This window comes from Balaenoptera physalus (genome assembly GCF_965194825.1).
Source record: "Balaenoptera physalus genome assembly, chromosome: 7".
Taxonomy (NCBI): Eukaryota; Metazoa; Chordata; class Mammalia; order Artiodactyla; family Balaenopteridae; genus Balaenoptera; species Balaenoptera physalus.
The window spans coordinates 22,845,079-22,861,272 of record NC_138886.1 but is presented as its reverse complement, the minus strand read 5'-3'; the positions used below and the strand labels follow the sequence as shown (position 1 = coordinate 22,861,272).

The 16,194-nt window shown below is 38.8% G+C and overlaps 1 protein-coding gene across 3 annotated transcripts in view; it reads left to right on the top strand.

The window, feature by feature from the left end:
• The first annotated feature begins 326 nt into the window (after positions 1–326).
• MUSK (muscle associated receptor tyrosine kinase) overlaps positions 327–16,194 on the top strand; it is a 106,589-nt gene continuing 90,721 nt past the window's right edge. For all 3 annotated transcript variants that reach the window (XM_082469271.1, XM_082469270.1, XM_082469269.1), the window contains exon 1: positions 327–9,447. In XM_082469271.1, the coding sequence (XP_082325397.1) occupies positions 9,369–9,447 (79 nt within the window). In that variant the 5' untranslated portion in view covers positions 327–9,368. The remainder of the gene's footprint in view (positions 9,448–16,194) is intronic.

Sequence of the window (16,194 nt, the reverse complement as noted above, 5' to 3'; positions counted from 1 at the left end):
TTCACTCATACACCAAGATAGGTAGACGCACAAGAAATTCATAGTCAATATTGATGACAGTAGGCTAAGTAGTTAAAATCCAATAATTAAGTCTCCCATTCACAATCCTGTGAGTGGCAAAAGCAATGGGTGAACACAAATGATAGTAATTCGGTGGAGAAACTCCAGGTTTCTAGGGCCAGTAATTCCTGATGCTATCATCTCCGGCTCTTACAGATAAGTCATTACCTCCTGCATTTCCATAGAAAACTGGAATACTTTGCAGGATGAGATTAAGTCTGAAGGCAGTAAGTACTGAGGTTTTGGGTTTTGTTTGTTGGTTGGTTTGAATAGGCACCAGGAAGTAGAAGGGAAGCAGTGACTAGGAGGAAAGCCCTGCATGAACCGTCTGGTCTCCTAGAAGTTCGGGAATATTTAAGTTTTGCCTGCTGAGGAAGTTAGTTTTGGTCCCAAAGGGGAGGAGGCATGTACTTACCTGCCTCCCAAGTTTATTGGCTAAGTCCCACCAAAAACCTGACTGATCTCATCTGTAGTCATGTATACATCTTGGGTCACCTTCTAAGCCAGCCTGCTTACTATGACTGTTCACACCAATTTGTAAAGAACCCCAGATGACTCACCTCCTTACGGCAGGACATGTCCAATGTGATCTTGGGACAGCATTTGCCATCCCCATCCTTCTTCCAGAGTTACTGTATAACCATGTTTGCTATTTCCCTGATTTCTCAGTTTGTATTCGTCAGAGGAGATAAAATCACCACTTACCTTGACTAGTTCAACCTCTACGCTTGTTTGGCCGTGAAAACACCCACCAATCATATGAAGCGTATACTGTATCCGCATTGTAGATGCAGCGGTTTGGGGGCTGGGATGGGCGGGAATCACATTTAGAAGCCAGACAGACCTGTATTAGAATTCTGCCTCCATCATTTACTAGTTATAAAACTTCGGACACATTTTCAACCTTTCAAAGCTTTAATTTTCTTTTCTGCACAATAGACATTTATTGTTGAAATCAACAACAAATGACTGGTTTATTTAGGAGAAAGGGAACTTGGGGGAAGGATATTGGGTAGCTTATGGAATCCTGGGGAACACTGAAGAGCCAGGCAGGAACCTAAGGTGGCAAGCACTTGGGCCATGATCTCAACAGAGGAACAGCCAGGTCAGGATGACACAGCTCTGCAGCTGAACGCTGGGCACTGGCACCGCCATCGCTAGACACTGGATACTGCTAAGGCACTGCTATGGGCGCATGCTGCCTTTGGCACCACTGCCACTGAACACTTGATGCCACCACCACTGGCATGAATTCTAACTACCTCTTTCTTTGTGACACTTGCTCCAGATTCACAGTCCCGGCAAAGGCGTCTGATTGTCTGAGCTTAGGTCACTTACCATACCCAGCTAGCAGGTTCACAAGAGTAAGTGTTCACTTTTCTTAGCTTTTGTGGGGACAGCATAGACTTTCCTCCTACCAAAACTCACACAACCATAGAAGGAATTTCAAATACTGAATTAAAACAAAACAAAACAAAACAACTTCACTATAGAGTATAATGCCTTCCTTGCAAAGATGTTTTTATGACTAGTTCTTGGTCATAAAAGGACATCTGTAGTTGTCATAATTTTTCAATATTTATAATAAAACTTTTATAAAAGCATGAATACTATCATTGTACTTGACTCTTTACATAAATTCTTCTTTAAAAAAGACTTTATATTTTTAAAGCAGTTTTAGGTTTACAACAAAATTGAGAAGGAGGTCCAGAGATTTCCCATACACCCCCTGCCCCACACATGCATACCTGTCTCATTATCAACATCACTCACCAGAATGGTATGTTTTTTAGCAAGGATGCTTACACTGACACATCATGATGATCCGAAGTTCATAGTTTACCTTAGGGTTCAATCTTGGTGTCAGACATTATATGGGTTTGGACAGATGTATAATGACATATATCCATCATGATTATATCATACAGAGTATTTTCACTGCCCTAAAATTCCTCTGTGCTCTGCCTACTCATCTTTTCCCTCCTTTCCCTGCCCCTCAAAACCACTGATCTTTTTACCATCTCTATAGCTGTGCCTTTTCTAGAATGTCATATAGTTGGATCATACAATATGTAGCCATTTCAGATTGACTTCTTTCTCTTAGTAATATGCATTTATGTTTCCTCCATGTCTTTTCATGACTTGATAGCTCATTTCTTTTTAGCACTGAATAATAGTCCATCATTTGGATGTACCACAGTTTATTTATCCACTCACCTACAGAAGAACAACTTGGTTGCTTCCGAGTTTTGACAATTATGAATAGAGCTGCTATAAACATCTGTGTGCAAATTTTTGTGTGGACATAAGTTTTCAACTCCTTTGGGTAAATACCAGGGAGTGCCATTGCTGGATCAGATGGTAAGAGTATGTTTAGTTGTGTAAGAAACCACAAACTGTCTTCTGAAATGGCTGTACCATTTTGCATTCCCATCAACAATGGATGTGAGTTCCTGTTGCTCCACATCCTCCCGAGCATTTGGTGTTGTCAGTACTCCAGATTTTGGCCATTCTAATAGGCGTGTAGTGGACAATTTTTTTAATTACTTGAAAATCCCACTGGCAGCAGCATTAAGGGGCTGAACAGCCTGTGGCAGAAGATTGAGGCAAGGTTGACGAAACCTGGAGAGTAATGGCAGCTCCAAACATTTCTCTAGCAGGTGGCTGATGAAATTGGCATTCCCAGTAGGCAGGGTGGAGGACTTCTTCCCTCAGTGCTATTTAAGCCAGATGTAGGAACTTCAGAGTCTTTGAACTGTAACCATATTAGAATTTTGCATTGGATTTTCAGACTGATCTCTTGATGCTGCCAGAGGGGTTCGATGAACCAGGAAGAAGTGCTAAATTCAGGGATATGAACAGGTTAGAGGCCTCAGAGAATACTTTTGTTCCATAGTCTAGAAAAGCCAGAGAAGTAGACCCATAGTCTGGAAAAGTCCCTGTAACACATTGTAGTATCGAAGATGTATTTCAAAGGGGCAAATAGTGGTTGATATAGAAGCAGTGTAATCAATCTTTGGGAACAATTAGAGAGGTGGGTGAAGTATGACATAATGATTGAATGATTCAAAAAGAAATTGTTACAACGAATGGGAATACTGGTATGCCTCTCTTATCTGTTATCTCATTTGTGCTCCAGGTGAAGCTGGAATTCCTAAAGAGGCCTCCTGGGGTGTCCTTCCATTTGTTCTCCAGACCAATTTCTCCCCTGCTCTGTGGCTGTGGAAACTGACTTCTTTGAATTCTACCAATGGGCTTTCTTGCCCTCTTGTTTCCTGTTGGGTTTCGCTAATGGTGAGAATCTGCAGAAATCAAAGGCACTCTCACGAGCTGGTGGAATCCCTCAACCAAAGGTCTTCGCTCCTATTAGGAAGCTCTCTCTCAACACAGTCATCTCTGCCTCTAGGTTCCAGTAAATGTTTTTCTGCCCTTTAAACCCTTAGGCCTAGAAAGGGCAAAGGGCGACTGTTAGTGGTTTACAGTTTCCACACTAATTCTTGTAGTTTCCCAATACCTTACACCTTTGTACATCTTCCTTTATTCTGTTTGATTTGGCCATCTATTTTGTTTTGGGACCCAAACAGCATCCTGAGATATATAAGATATACATATACCTGTTGGAAATTCCTGCTAGCATACAATACTCCATTTTCTATATTCACTCAGTTTTTCCAGTTGGAAATCTGTCTTTATGAACAAATCCTTCTGATTCACCTTTCCATACTTGTCTTAAATCTGTCCTTTTCTCTCCATCTACACTGTTACAACCTCATTGCCCCTCATGTGAATAGCAACAACTACAGAGCTGGTCTCCACTCTGAGAAATGAGCTTAACTACACATAAGCAAAATGGCGCTGGGTCATGGGCTGTGTTCCCAATATGAACTCCTAAACTGGTTTAAACCTACCCCCATCCCTGAATTCACCCTTTTCATTGCTTGCTCCCATTGTCCATTTCCTACCTTCTTTGTCCTGCCAGTATCATCACTGGTTTATTGACTATCTCTAACTCAATACATCCACTTTGCTTCCTATCATTACACTTCATTCTCTCTTCTGGAATGCTGTTTCCTTGGGTTAATATATCACTGACAAATACCTTTTCCTTCCCCCATCCCCCAAATAAACCTAACAATTCAACATCTGTTATGTGGAAAGCTGAGAATTGGTAGAGAAAAAAAATTACACCAGGGTATATGAGAATCAGTATGACTCTATACTGAGCAATCTCAGCAGTGTGTTCTCTTCTTCTCCAGAGTAACTGTTTTAAATCTTCTCCGACCTCATCTTCTACTTGATAGAGATGATAGAAGTCATCAGATGAGGGCTCAGTAAACTCTTTGCCATTCCTGCCAAAAATTTCCCTACTTATCCCTTCCTCATCATCTTCTACTACAAGATCCTATCCACCTGGCTTCCTTGAGACCGTGAATTGTCTATTATCTCTTTTCTCTCCTGTGTCTTTAACCTCTTTCTTTCTACAGGATCCTTCACAGCACACCTTCAAAGTAAATGAAAAATCAGTTCTGTCTTCATCCAACCTCTCCCTCCAGCTGCTTAACTTTCTCTGTCCCTTCATAGTCACTCTTCTTGAGAGAATCATATTTCCATACTGTCTCCATTTTCACACCTCTTATTCACTCTTCTATCTCTCTATACCGCTCTGATTTCTCACCTCATTCTCCATTGTTTCCTGAGACTGCCCTTTGTCAACGTCATTAATTACTTCTATGTTGCTAAATTCAATGGAAACCTTTCCATTCCTTCTTACTCGACCTCTCGGTAGCATTCAGAACAGTCCTGGAAAGTAGGCTCTCCTTCTGGAAACGCTCTCTTCCCTTCCCTTCCCTTTTGTGACACTCTATCAGTTTTTTTTCTATCTCGCTAGCTGCTCCTTGTCAATCTCTTTCTCTGGCTCTTTATCTTCTACTGAATTTTAAAGGGTGGGATGTTTCATGGCTCAGTTCTAGGGCTTCCTGTCCTTCTACACTCTCCCCTTAGCCTAGCTGATTCACTTTTATAGCTTTATTTGTGATCTACATTCCCATGAGTTATTCCTGCTCTTAGAATGAAGTGCTTACTGAAATATACAAGATCCTGAATGACCTCCTCTACCTGCCTCTGTAGGTTTTACCCTCACTTTCTATACTCCAAACACACTGACCCGCTTTCTTTCCATCACGTCACATCCTTCATGTTCTGGGTCATTTCCATGTTCTTCTCCCACTACCTGTTATGGTCCACTCCCAGACCTCCCGAGTTTAGTTGTCTGGCTTTTACTTATCCTGCAGGGTTTAAGCCTCACTAGCGTCTTCTCAGAGAAGCATTTCTTGAGCCCTCAGACTAGGTCAGGCTCAGTTCTTATATAATTTCACAGCACAATGTATCTCTCCAGATTATAATTTAGTTAATTATTAATGTTATTGTATAATATTCACTCTATCACCAGCCATTGTTTCTTGCTCCATTGATTCCTGCTGAATGTTCAGCAAACAGTAGGTAGTTAATATAATTCATTCATTCATTGAATAAACATTTTAAGAGTCCCTCCCAATTTTACAAGGTATATGTTCCCAGAATATTGATGCATCTCTAATTGCCATCCTAATATTTAATCAGACATTAAATCCATTTGCAAAAATAGAACTCCAGAATATCCCTTTGACTTCCCAGGAATTTTCTGGAGAGGGCAATACATGTGGCATTTCTGAACCACTGTCTGCTGACCGGTGAGGCAGAGAACCAGGTCATTGCCCTTCGTGATAATTAGAAGGGGCTCCTTGCCAAGCCTCAGCAGATGTATGAGAGCAGGGTACAGACCATCAGCACTGACTGGGGGATGTGCTGACTCCAGCAGGAATGGGGCCGGTCTCATCAGCCGCTGTATGGTCGAATTCTGGCATCAAGTTTAAGATATAGCTCAGCATGGTGCTACTTGCTCTTGTGGCCAGCTCTTGAGATGAAGAAGCAGAGATACCAGAGGTGGCAGGACAAGCTTCCCTGGTGACTGAGTGCATTTTACTGAAGGGACGACTGGCCATCAGCCCCATTTACTCTCCACATGCCCAAGAAAGAAGCCAAATAACTGGCTGGCACCCAGTCTCCACTCTCTGTGGCTGAATGAGCCTGCTTTATAAGGAATAGGTTTGCTTGTATCATAGGATGGAAGGCCATTTTGTATCCAGGTTCCAAGAAACTGCTGCAAGGACCATAATTGGCTGACAACCTCCAGCTGCTACACTTTGGGAGCTGCTGCAGCGTCCATGCCTAAGCCACACTCGCCAGCGGCTTCTCTTAGCCAACAGTTGATTCACTTTATTTGTTTATTTATTTATTCCAATTGAAGTATAATTGATTTACAATGTTGTGTTAGTTTCAGATATACAGAAAAGTGATTCAGTTATACATACATATATATATATATTTTTTCAGATTCTTTTTCCTTATAGGTTATTACAAAATATTGAGTATATTTCCCTGTGCTATACAGTAGGTCCTTGTTGTTTATCCATTGTATATATAATAGTTTGCATCTGTTAATCCCAAACTCCTATATTTATTCCTCCCCCACTTCCCCTTTGGTAACCATAAGTTTGTTTTCTGTGTCTGTGGGTCTATTTCTGTTTTGCATGTAAGTTCATTTGTATCATGTTTTAAATGTGTTTTATTTATACAATGGAATATTACTCAGCCATCAAAAAGAATGAAATAATGCCTTTTGCAGCAACATGGATGGACCTAGAGATTATCATACTAAGTGAAGTAAGCCAGACAAAGACAAATATCATAGGATATTGCTTATATGTAGAATCTAAAAAAAAATGATACAAATGAACTTATATGCAAAACAGAAATAGAGTGATTCATTTTAAACCAGCCCGCAGCCACACATTCTGGCTTTCCCTCCACAGAGTTTTGCCTCCCCTTAGCTTCGCACAGTACTGTTGTCACCTTCAGGCTCAGGGTGTGGTGGAAGTTGAAGTAGGGGATAATTTCCTGGGGTCACTGGTCTAGAGGGTACAATTCCTGTTGGATTCAAAATGGGCACCATCAGTGCTTGTTCTCTACTTTAGGGGAAAGGGAAAGAGGATGGAGAGTGCTCACTCCCAAATCCTCCTCCTGGACATCTGAATAGAGGCCCCTTGAATCACTCACCTTGGACTTCCCTTTATTAACAGCTGGTGGTGATCCTGAGCTTAATTTTAGCTCATAAATCTATAGTCACCCAAATCTCTGGAACCCTGTGCTTTCCCTAGTGCTGCTTATGGGAACCACAGCCACTCTGTTCATCCTGCTGATTCCTAAATTTCACATTTAAAAAAAAGTGCTTATCCTGCTAATGTCAAAGTTTCCCACGAAGTATGTAGCATTCGCAGGATATTCTCAGAGCAGAAACCACACCAAATTTATATCTCTTCTATTAAAATTACATCAGGATTATTTTGATTGCAATTTAAGGAATCAAATTCATATTAGCCAAGCAAAAAAAATAAAAAGGAATTTATTAATTTCAAAAACAAGGAAATCTGATGGATCGTTCTGGCTTTGCACACTATTTCTCGTTAATGAAGCATGAAGCCTCCAGCAACCTTGGCTTTCCTGGTCCTCAGAGGTGGTGATCTAAGAAAGAGGAGCTTATTTTGTATTAGGTCCAGTAAAATACCGTGGAGATCTTGAGCCGTAAACCAGCTTGAGCCCTAAGCCCATTTCTGAAGCAATCACTATGGCTAGGTAGTAGAGCTATTCTACACAGAAAATATTTGCAAAACATACAATGGACCAATGATATAAATTATTTACATCCAGAGTAGTTTTTAAAATGCCTATAAATTAATAAGAAAAAGAAAAATGACCTAAGAGGAAAATAGACAAAAGCCACAGAAGAGGAAAATGAATAACAAACAGATGAGAAATTCTCATTACCAATAGTAAGAGTGGAATACATGTAAATTAAAACAACGACATACCCTTTTTATTCTACTTAAATGTAAAAATTCAAAGGTAAGTGTCGATGAGAGTATGGGGAAATGGATTCTCTCATACAGTGTTGGGGCATGGTTAAATATACCATCATACATCCACGATTTAGAAATCTGTGTAGCCAATAGAAATAATGAGGTAGTGCTGTACATGAACATGGAAAAGTCTCCAAGACACATTGTTCCAGTGGGAAAAGGCAATTCGCATAGGAGAACATTTTGGAAGAATCTGCTGCAATTGACAGTCCATGGCTGCTGACCCTGTGGACTCATGAAGCCAAAGAATGAGGGAGACACCAACACAAGCGGAAAAAAAGTCTTAAAACCACGTGGTAAGTCCAATGACAGAGAAGCCCAGAGGAGGTAAACCTAATGCAACTTTGGGAAGATGTGGGAGTTTTGGTCCAGGATGGCTCCCAGGAGGAGATGATGATCAAGCTGAGATAGGTATTAACTGGGTGGAGAGGAGGGGGAAGCATTCCAAGATGGGAGAACAGTAGGAACAATTCATGGAGGCAGGAAGGCTGTAAACGGGGAACCAGGTTGCTAAATACTAAACTAGAGGCAGGGATTGTAGCAGATGGGGCTAAACACGTAGGCAGAGTCCAGCGAGCCTTCCTACGTCATATTAGATTTGAATATTTTTTTCTATGTGATGAAGAGCCACTGAAGACTTTTGAGTAGGACAGGCGATCTGAAAAGAGATTAGAGGACAGTAGGACACAAGGCACAGAGAACAGACAGGAGGTTACCACTGTCATTGCAAGAAGACGAATGTCTGAAAGGGAGGTTGGGATAGGGTGAGACTAGCTGGAATCAAAGGAGGGGAGGAAATCAAGGAATATCGAGTTGGTGCAATCTGTAGGAATTGTTAACGGGATGGATGTGGGAGGGGGAAGTGAGAAATGGGGAGGAGTCATGATTAGATATGCCCAGGGTTCTGGGGTGAGTGCGGGAGGGATGGTGAGCTGACTCAGAAGACCAGGATAACTATACCTCGGGGAATCCAGTGATGGTTGCAAAAGGCATCTGGTATTGTCCTTCTACCACTGTCTTAAAAGGGATTCTAAAGGGATTTTCTTTCCCTTGTTCCTCCAGCCCTACACTTGCATTACTGGCCTAAGTGGATACTCACCAGCTGGCCGTGTCCATCATTACAGCCAAGTCTGAGAATTCCTGATTATACTTAGAGTCAGTGGAGCTGCTGACACAAACAGTCATTAGCAGACGACCCTTTTGGAACAAACTATGCTTTAAAATGTAAACTGGAGGGGCATTTTCCTCGCGTTGTCCAGAAAGAACTTTCTGCTGCCTGAGCCTGGATTAATCATGAGAGAGCTTGTCAACATTCCACTGGTACATATTCTTACTTTGGTTGCCTTCAGCGGGACTGAGAAACTTCCAAAAGGTTGGTTTGAGCAATCTTGTCTTCTCTTGCCTTATAATAGTTCTGAGGTGCATGCGTGTGTTCCGATCATGACTGATTCATATTATGGCACACTTGGGTTTTACTTGGTGAAGTAGGGGTGCAGTATATGGAGAGGGAGAAAACTGTATAAATAAGCAATTGATTGATGGTCTCCATTCTACTGCTATCCCTCCCCTGCTTAAGTTCTGCAATAAAAAGTTCAGCCATTCAGTGCATGTGGAGGCCTCACTTATAGGGGAAGCATTAGCAGGTAGACTGCAAGTTATCGAGGTCAGTTTGTTTATGTGTATGTCAAACTTCAGGGTGGTCTAAATGGATGATGAAAACCTTTTCACATCAGGTTTGCCAGGAATATAATCAACCGCACTCCCAGACATCCAGAGTGTTTGCTTCTGAACAAAAATCATTTCCATTTTCAGTTTCAGCTTTGCAAAACTCTTAATCAATATTTTAGTTCCTCCCACGTTGGAATTAGAGAAAGACGCACACAAGTGCCTATAAGATAAAAGCCTGAAGAACAATGGGTTCTCAATAACTTAGAGGCTGGAGCCATGATTTGGTTTGGCAAGAGACTGTGAAAGGTTTTTTTCAGAGCCTTTGGAATGTACCGGAAATAACACCACCTCAGGGGAAAGGAAAGCAACTTAAGAAACTGACAAACACCTGTTGCAGTAGCAAGAATGTCCACAGTTTCTGGCCAGCGTGTTATGAAACTGAGACTAGGGTATTTCAAAGCAGGAAGAAAGATAGGAAAATAGGTGACTTGTGAAGTGACTGGAGGCTTCATTGAAATCTTTTTACAAAGACACGAGAAAGCAGATTGAATGATATTACAGAATTTTCAAACTAAATGTATTGTAGTAGAGTAAAGAAAGGTTCTGTGATTTATGACACACTCAAATGAATTATTTTCCCTTCATATTACTTTACCAAAGAGCTGAACAGGTTTGTATTGTATAGATAAGTGAAGGTAATATATTGTATGTAGATGGGAAACATAGCTTAGATTTTGTGGTTCATTAGAATCTCTGGAAGCACAAGGTCAAAATTCACATGCTAACAAGATACAGTTTTCTTCACAAACAGTCGGATTTCATAGACTTATGTTGTTTTGTTGCTTTCTTTTTCTATTTTACGTGAGTACAACGGTATCTTCAAATGTATTTAAATGTCTAATTGTCAACTAATACTTTAAGGTAGCTCCAGATAAAAGAGAATCTAGATCTTTCCAAATAGCTAATAATAGCCAGAAAGACTTAACATTGGCTTCAGATTATTTTAATACTTCCTGATCATACAACGGATGTCCGGAAAGGCAGCACCTGGATGTTTGGACTTACGGATTGTTATAAATTTATTTGTGCTATTCTAAACCATGAAGTTACATAAAAATGACATGGTTAAATGCTAAAATTTACTGAAATCCAGTCTTACAAGGAGCAGGACAATTGATTTTCTGGTTCAAATTAGAATCTCGTGCATGAAGAAAAACCAAACCCAACCTCCTAATTTATATTATAGAAAGAGAAGATTTGTAGCTTCCAGACTTTACAGGTGAGGCACACTATGTTTATTTTGAAAACTTCAAAAACGGTGGCATAAATGTAACAAAGCCAAAACCCCGACTTCTAAATAAAATAGCCAGATTGTTACCCCAAACTTGTTTATTTGTTCATAATTTATTTACTGCTTTAATTAGACTGTAAAATCAAAAAATTAAAACAATATTTTTGCCTAGCCTACTCAAAGAGAGTATTTGAGTATTATTGTAAAATCTAAATTAATATGGGTTTAACACCAGCCTTAGCCAAAACACCAGGCCTGGAAGAGCAAACATTCATTAACTACACTTACCAGTTCTGAGAATAAACATTATCATGAAAACACAATCCTTAAAATTGTTAATGTTGAAGTACATGGAATATATTGGTACAAAAAAACACATTAATATGCGATTATTTTAATACTATTGAAAGTAATGAAATTGTTCTACACAAAATATCTCTAGTTGTTTTCTCTATTCTTGGCAGAAGGCAATAATGGTAAGAGGCTTTTTAGATGGTATATCTTTTTCCTAAGTCCTTTATCGTGAATGAATCAAGGCGTCTGCAGCATAATATATCACAAAATAAACTGACACAATTAAAATACTGCAAGAGTATTCCGTGGGTTCTTTTCCAACCATCGGCATGGGATTTCCTCAATAACATTAATAACCAACTTTGTAGAATTAATAGTGTATTGTTATAGTTTTAATTTACTTGATATTCCTAATATTCAAAGACAAAGGGAAAAGTCACTATCTTTCTGAATCATTTCAACTAGTAATACTTTCAATCATGAGCTCAGCATCAAACCATAAGGAGGAAAATTTTATAAACTGTCATGTATGAAAATAGTCAACATTTCATTGAACATTCGCCTTAACCACATTCTTCAATAATATTTAACGCTTTATCAGGGAGTATTAAGTGTATAGTGGGATTTTCTGGAGGAGTATAGGAGTTCATGTAAGCAGCCCTGAATTTGTTAACATGCTACGCACAAAGAACTCCCGTCCAAATTCCAGTTTTAAAATTACCCCATAACTACCATACCTAGAAGTTCTTGAGTCTCAAGTGATTTAACCTGAGGCATATTTTAGTAACTTCTTCTTCTAAATCATACGTCTACAGGGATAGAATTCACAAATTCGACATATGACTAAGTCAGATCAGGCACAGCTGTCACTGAAATCCAGGACACCAAGTCCTGGATGAATGTTTTATACTAACGTATATTGAAAGAGTAACTCATTCCACGTTTGAGGAAACACAGTTGCTTTAAATATTATTGACCTTAAAGAACAGAAAAAGAGCAGAAATGGCAAGATTTCTACCATATTTCGAAAGGTGAATTAGGCAACTTCTCAGTGAAATAGGACGTGAGATTATTGGGGGAAAGTGACAAGTAAGGGATGACTAGAGGACCTGAAGGAAATGGTTCCATTCAGGAAGATGAGAGAAGTGGATCCGAGAATGTAGAAGGACCATATGTCCTTGCTGAGGACCCGCTGGGGCTGGAGACTGCATGCCCATCATGGTCCTGATCCACTGTTGTTTCACTTTATCCAACAATACTTTATGAACATATGAGCAGTGAAGACAGCTGGTTGGATTAGTTCAAGATTGGTACTTTCCAGGGTCAGTGCAGCTAAAGGACTAGAGAGTAAGGGAGCTGAGATTATATGGCAACATACCATGTCGTCTAGGTCAAATAATGAAGAAAGTGAAACAAGGATATTGCAGGCCTGGAAGAGAATGCTACAATCGAGTTCCTTTTCTAGTCCCCAATGCCTTTCTGTGTGTCTTTAGGGAAAGCATGTAGTCACTGTAAGCCTCAGTTTTCTCCTAAAATGAAGGACCTACCAGTGCTCAACTTATAATGTTATGTACTATGCTAAGGATTGTCAATGATTGGTGGCGTGATCACTTCTGGGGAACGAGCATATTTTAGATGAGTCCCTATGAAATCATCTCTTAATCCCAAAGGAATGCCCCCCAGGAGAGGTCATTTCAGAAATTCTAACAGGCTGACCCAGAATTCCTACCTGCCTGTCCCCAGTGGCATTCCCAAAGGCAAGGACCAAGAGTGTGTTCTGTGACAAAGAATTAATGATACAGTATTAATAAGTGAGATAACAATAATTATTGAGATGATCAATGAAACTTACAAGTTCCAAAAACATCATAAGAAAAAATAACTTATGTTTGATTACATCACCAGCAGAATAAATGTGTCAGTTTCTAAGATATGAACATCCTCTTTCTTTGGGGGATTTGAAAAATTTCCGACACCAAAGTGTTTTGTCATACCGAAAAAACAATACTGTATTCATGATGTTAGAAAAGCATGAATATGTTCCAAGTCTGAGCCCTAATTTTACTGGAACAGAAAGGAGCAAATACACCTGACTTCTTTGTTTATTCAGTCATTTGGTTATGTCAGTCAGCAGCTGGTCACTCAGAAGTTGGTATGTCAATGGCCATGTGCTAGAGCCCATAAAAGGGTAATATCATATCCTTCTCAGCAGCTAGTATTCAAGTTAAGTTACTCTTTGGGTACAGAAAAGCATTGTGTTTATTTTCATGTATTTGTTGTTCATGTGGTCCTTGGATTGAGGGAAGAAATAGTGTCCTAGTTTAAACAGGCCCTGGCTGAGATGAAAGCTGGATAGTAGAATGAAAGCAAACAGGAGACGGTCTGCTGAGTCAACAAATATCATTAAATACAACTATGTGATTGTGCCAGTAAAAATCTGAAAGCAGATTTGTTTGGATAATTTTGGAACATGGGCAAAGTGGACTTAACTGACTATACTCTGCCTATAGATATTGATATTGATATTGATGTCAATCATGTTTTTTCCCTTTCTGTGAGTAAGTAGTACCACACCGAAGACATGGTATAGCTTAGAGTTAAAAGATAGGTACTTTCAATCAAATTTAACTTTGAAGTTCAGTTCTATCACTTCCTGCTTTTGTTTTGTTTAGACAAGTTTTTGAACAATTCGTCGCCTTCATTCCTCATCTGCCAGTGGGAATAATAAAAGTATCTGCCTTTTCGTTTGTTGTGATAAATAAATGAGATCATGAATGAAAAGTATAATGCATGGCTGATAGCAGGTTTTTAATCAGTTTTAGATGCTAAAATTATTAAACACAGAATCAAATCTCACATAAAACTGTCATGCCACTGAACATTAAGGGAAGCTGTTCTTAGTAAGAGCTCATGTATTTCTCCATGTCTAAGTTTATCAAGGCATTCTAAGATTTACTTCTTTGATCTTAACTGATCTCAACAGAGTTTGTGTTGCCTCGTTGGAAAGATAATATTATGTCTGTTAACTCTGTCACTTCTGCATCTGTATGTTGAATGAGAAGAAACTGATGAATAAAGTTTGGGGTTTTGGGTAAAAATAATTCACGGCCATTAAGAATGATATTGAAAACACAAAATATACAAAAGTGTAAAAGAGAAAATCACCCACACTTCCAGGACTGTTAACATATTGATATATTTTCTTCCATTTTTTTCTACATACCCTAAAAAAAGATATCATAATAAAATTGTTTATGCAATTCTGCTCCCTGCCACTAAAGTATGAGCATATTTTATATCATCAATATCTTCAAACTACCATTTGCAGTGACTGTGTAAATAGTATCCTGTTTAGATAACAGTTGCTAATATATGTTGAACATTTGCCTCTCTGAGGAAAAAAGGCCCTGATATGTTACATTTGTTGACTGCTGTAGTATAAATGCTCCAGTCACAGCCCATATCCAGGTGCCAACAAACACTGAGTTGGGAGGAGATGTATAGTAGCACACCTACAGTTTCTACAGACATTAGATGTAAATAACCACAAGAACATAGATAATAGTAAAATATAGAAAAATAATTAGAAAGTGATAAATGTTGAGTATTATTACTTTGTTTTTAACATAATTTATCTAATCAAATTTATATAATTTAGTTTTTAATAATGGCTCTATTCCATTGTCTTGTTAAATTTCTGAAAAATTAACACTTGACTCTTGCAAGCCAGTACAAGCCAGCTCCAGCAGACCACAGCTAGAAGACAAAGCTGTGTGCCTAACTCTTCTTCCACTTTCATACAATTAGTACAATTTAGTACAATTAATCTAGTTTTGTGCAGTGAAATTCATCTATATGCCTTTCCATTTGGGGATTATTTCCTTGGGATAGACTCCTAGAAGTATTAATGGTAATTTGCAGGTAATACAGAAACCGGGAGAACAGCTGAACAGTTCAGGTTTCTGTCTCTAAATTATAGAATCAAATAACACGGAGTGTTCCATATGGACCATGGACAATGTTAAATGCATTATGTATATTCACTTACTTAATCCTCATGACAAGCCTATGCGGTGGTTTTATTATCTCCGTCTACAGCTGAAGATGCCAAGGCAACTAGTTAAGTGAGTCAGTGGAGCTGAGAAGGAAGTGATAGAGCAGGGATTTGAACTCAGGTCCTGTGCTAGGACCTCTTACCGTCTAGTTCCTCAACAGGCAATGAAAGCATTCAATACTATCAGTTAACCTTTGGGCCCATCATTACCTGCATCCTATGACCTTACTATAATATTTTTTGTTTTTTAATCTCTCAATATCTATGTGATTATGCGACTGATTGCTTATTTCATTCATTAGTTGTTTAGAAAAATCTGCTTTTTTTCTTAAGAGATTGACTTTCTCAAACTTTGTTATCAATTACAAATTTGCTTCCACTGCATTGGAAAATTAACATTTCTGTGGCCTGATTTATGTCCTATAATTTTTTTATTACAAAGATAATATATATTAATTTTACATATTTTTAAACATCATATAGTATTTTCCTGTAAGGAAAACCTTTGCTGTAAGGTATGGCAAAGCAAAAATACAAAATTACACATAATGCTCACAACTAGGAGGTAAATGATTATAACATTTTGCTACTCATTCATTTTTCCACTCTCGTGTGTGTGTGTAATTTTCTTTAAAAATTTAGTAGCCTATTACTTCATTGTTATATCTTCTGGAAATATTAATTTTAGTTTGGGCTTTGTTTGAGTCTATATTTTTAAATAATTAAGCTTCATGATTGTTGTATCTTCCTGATGGATTCTTCCTTTTATCATTAAGAAGTATTTCTCTTCATTCTTTAAAGGCTTACTTATC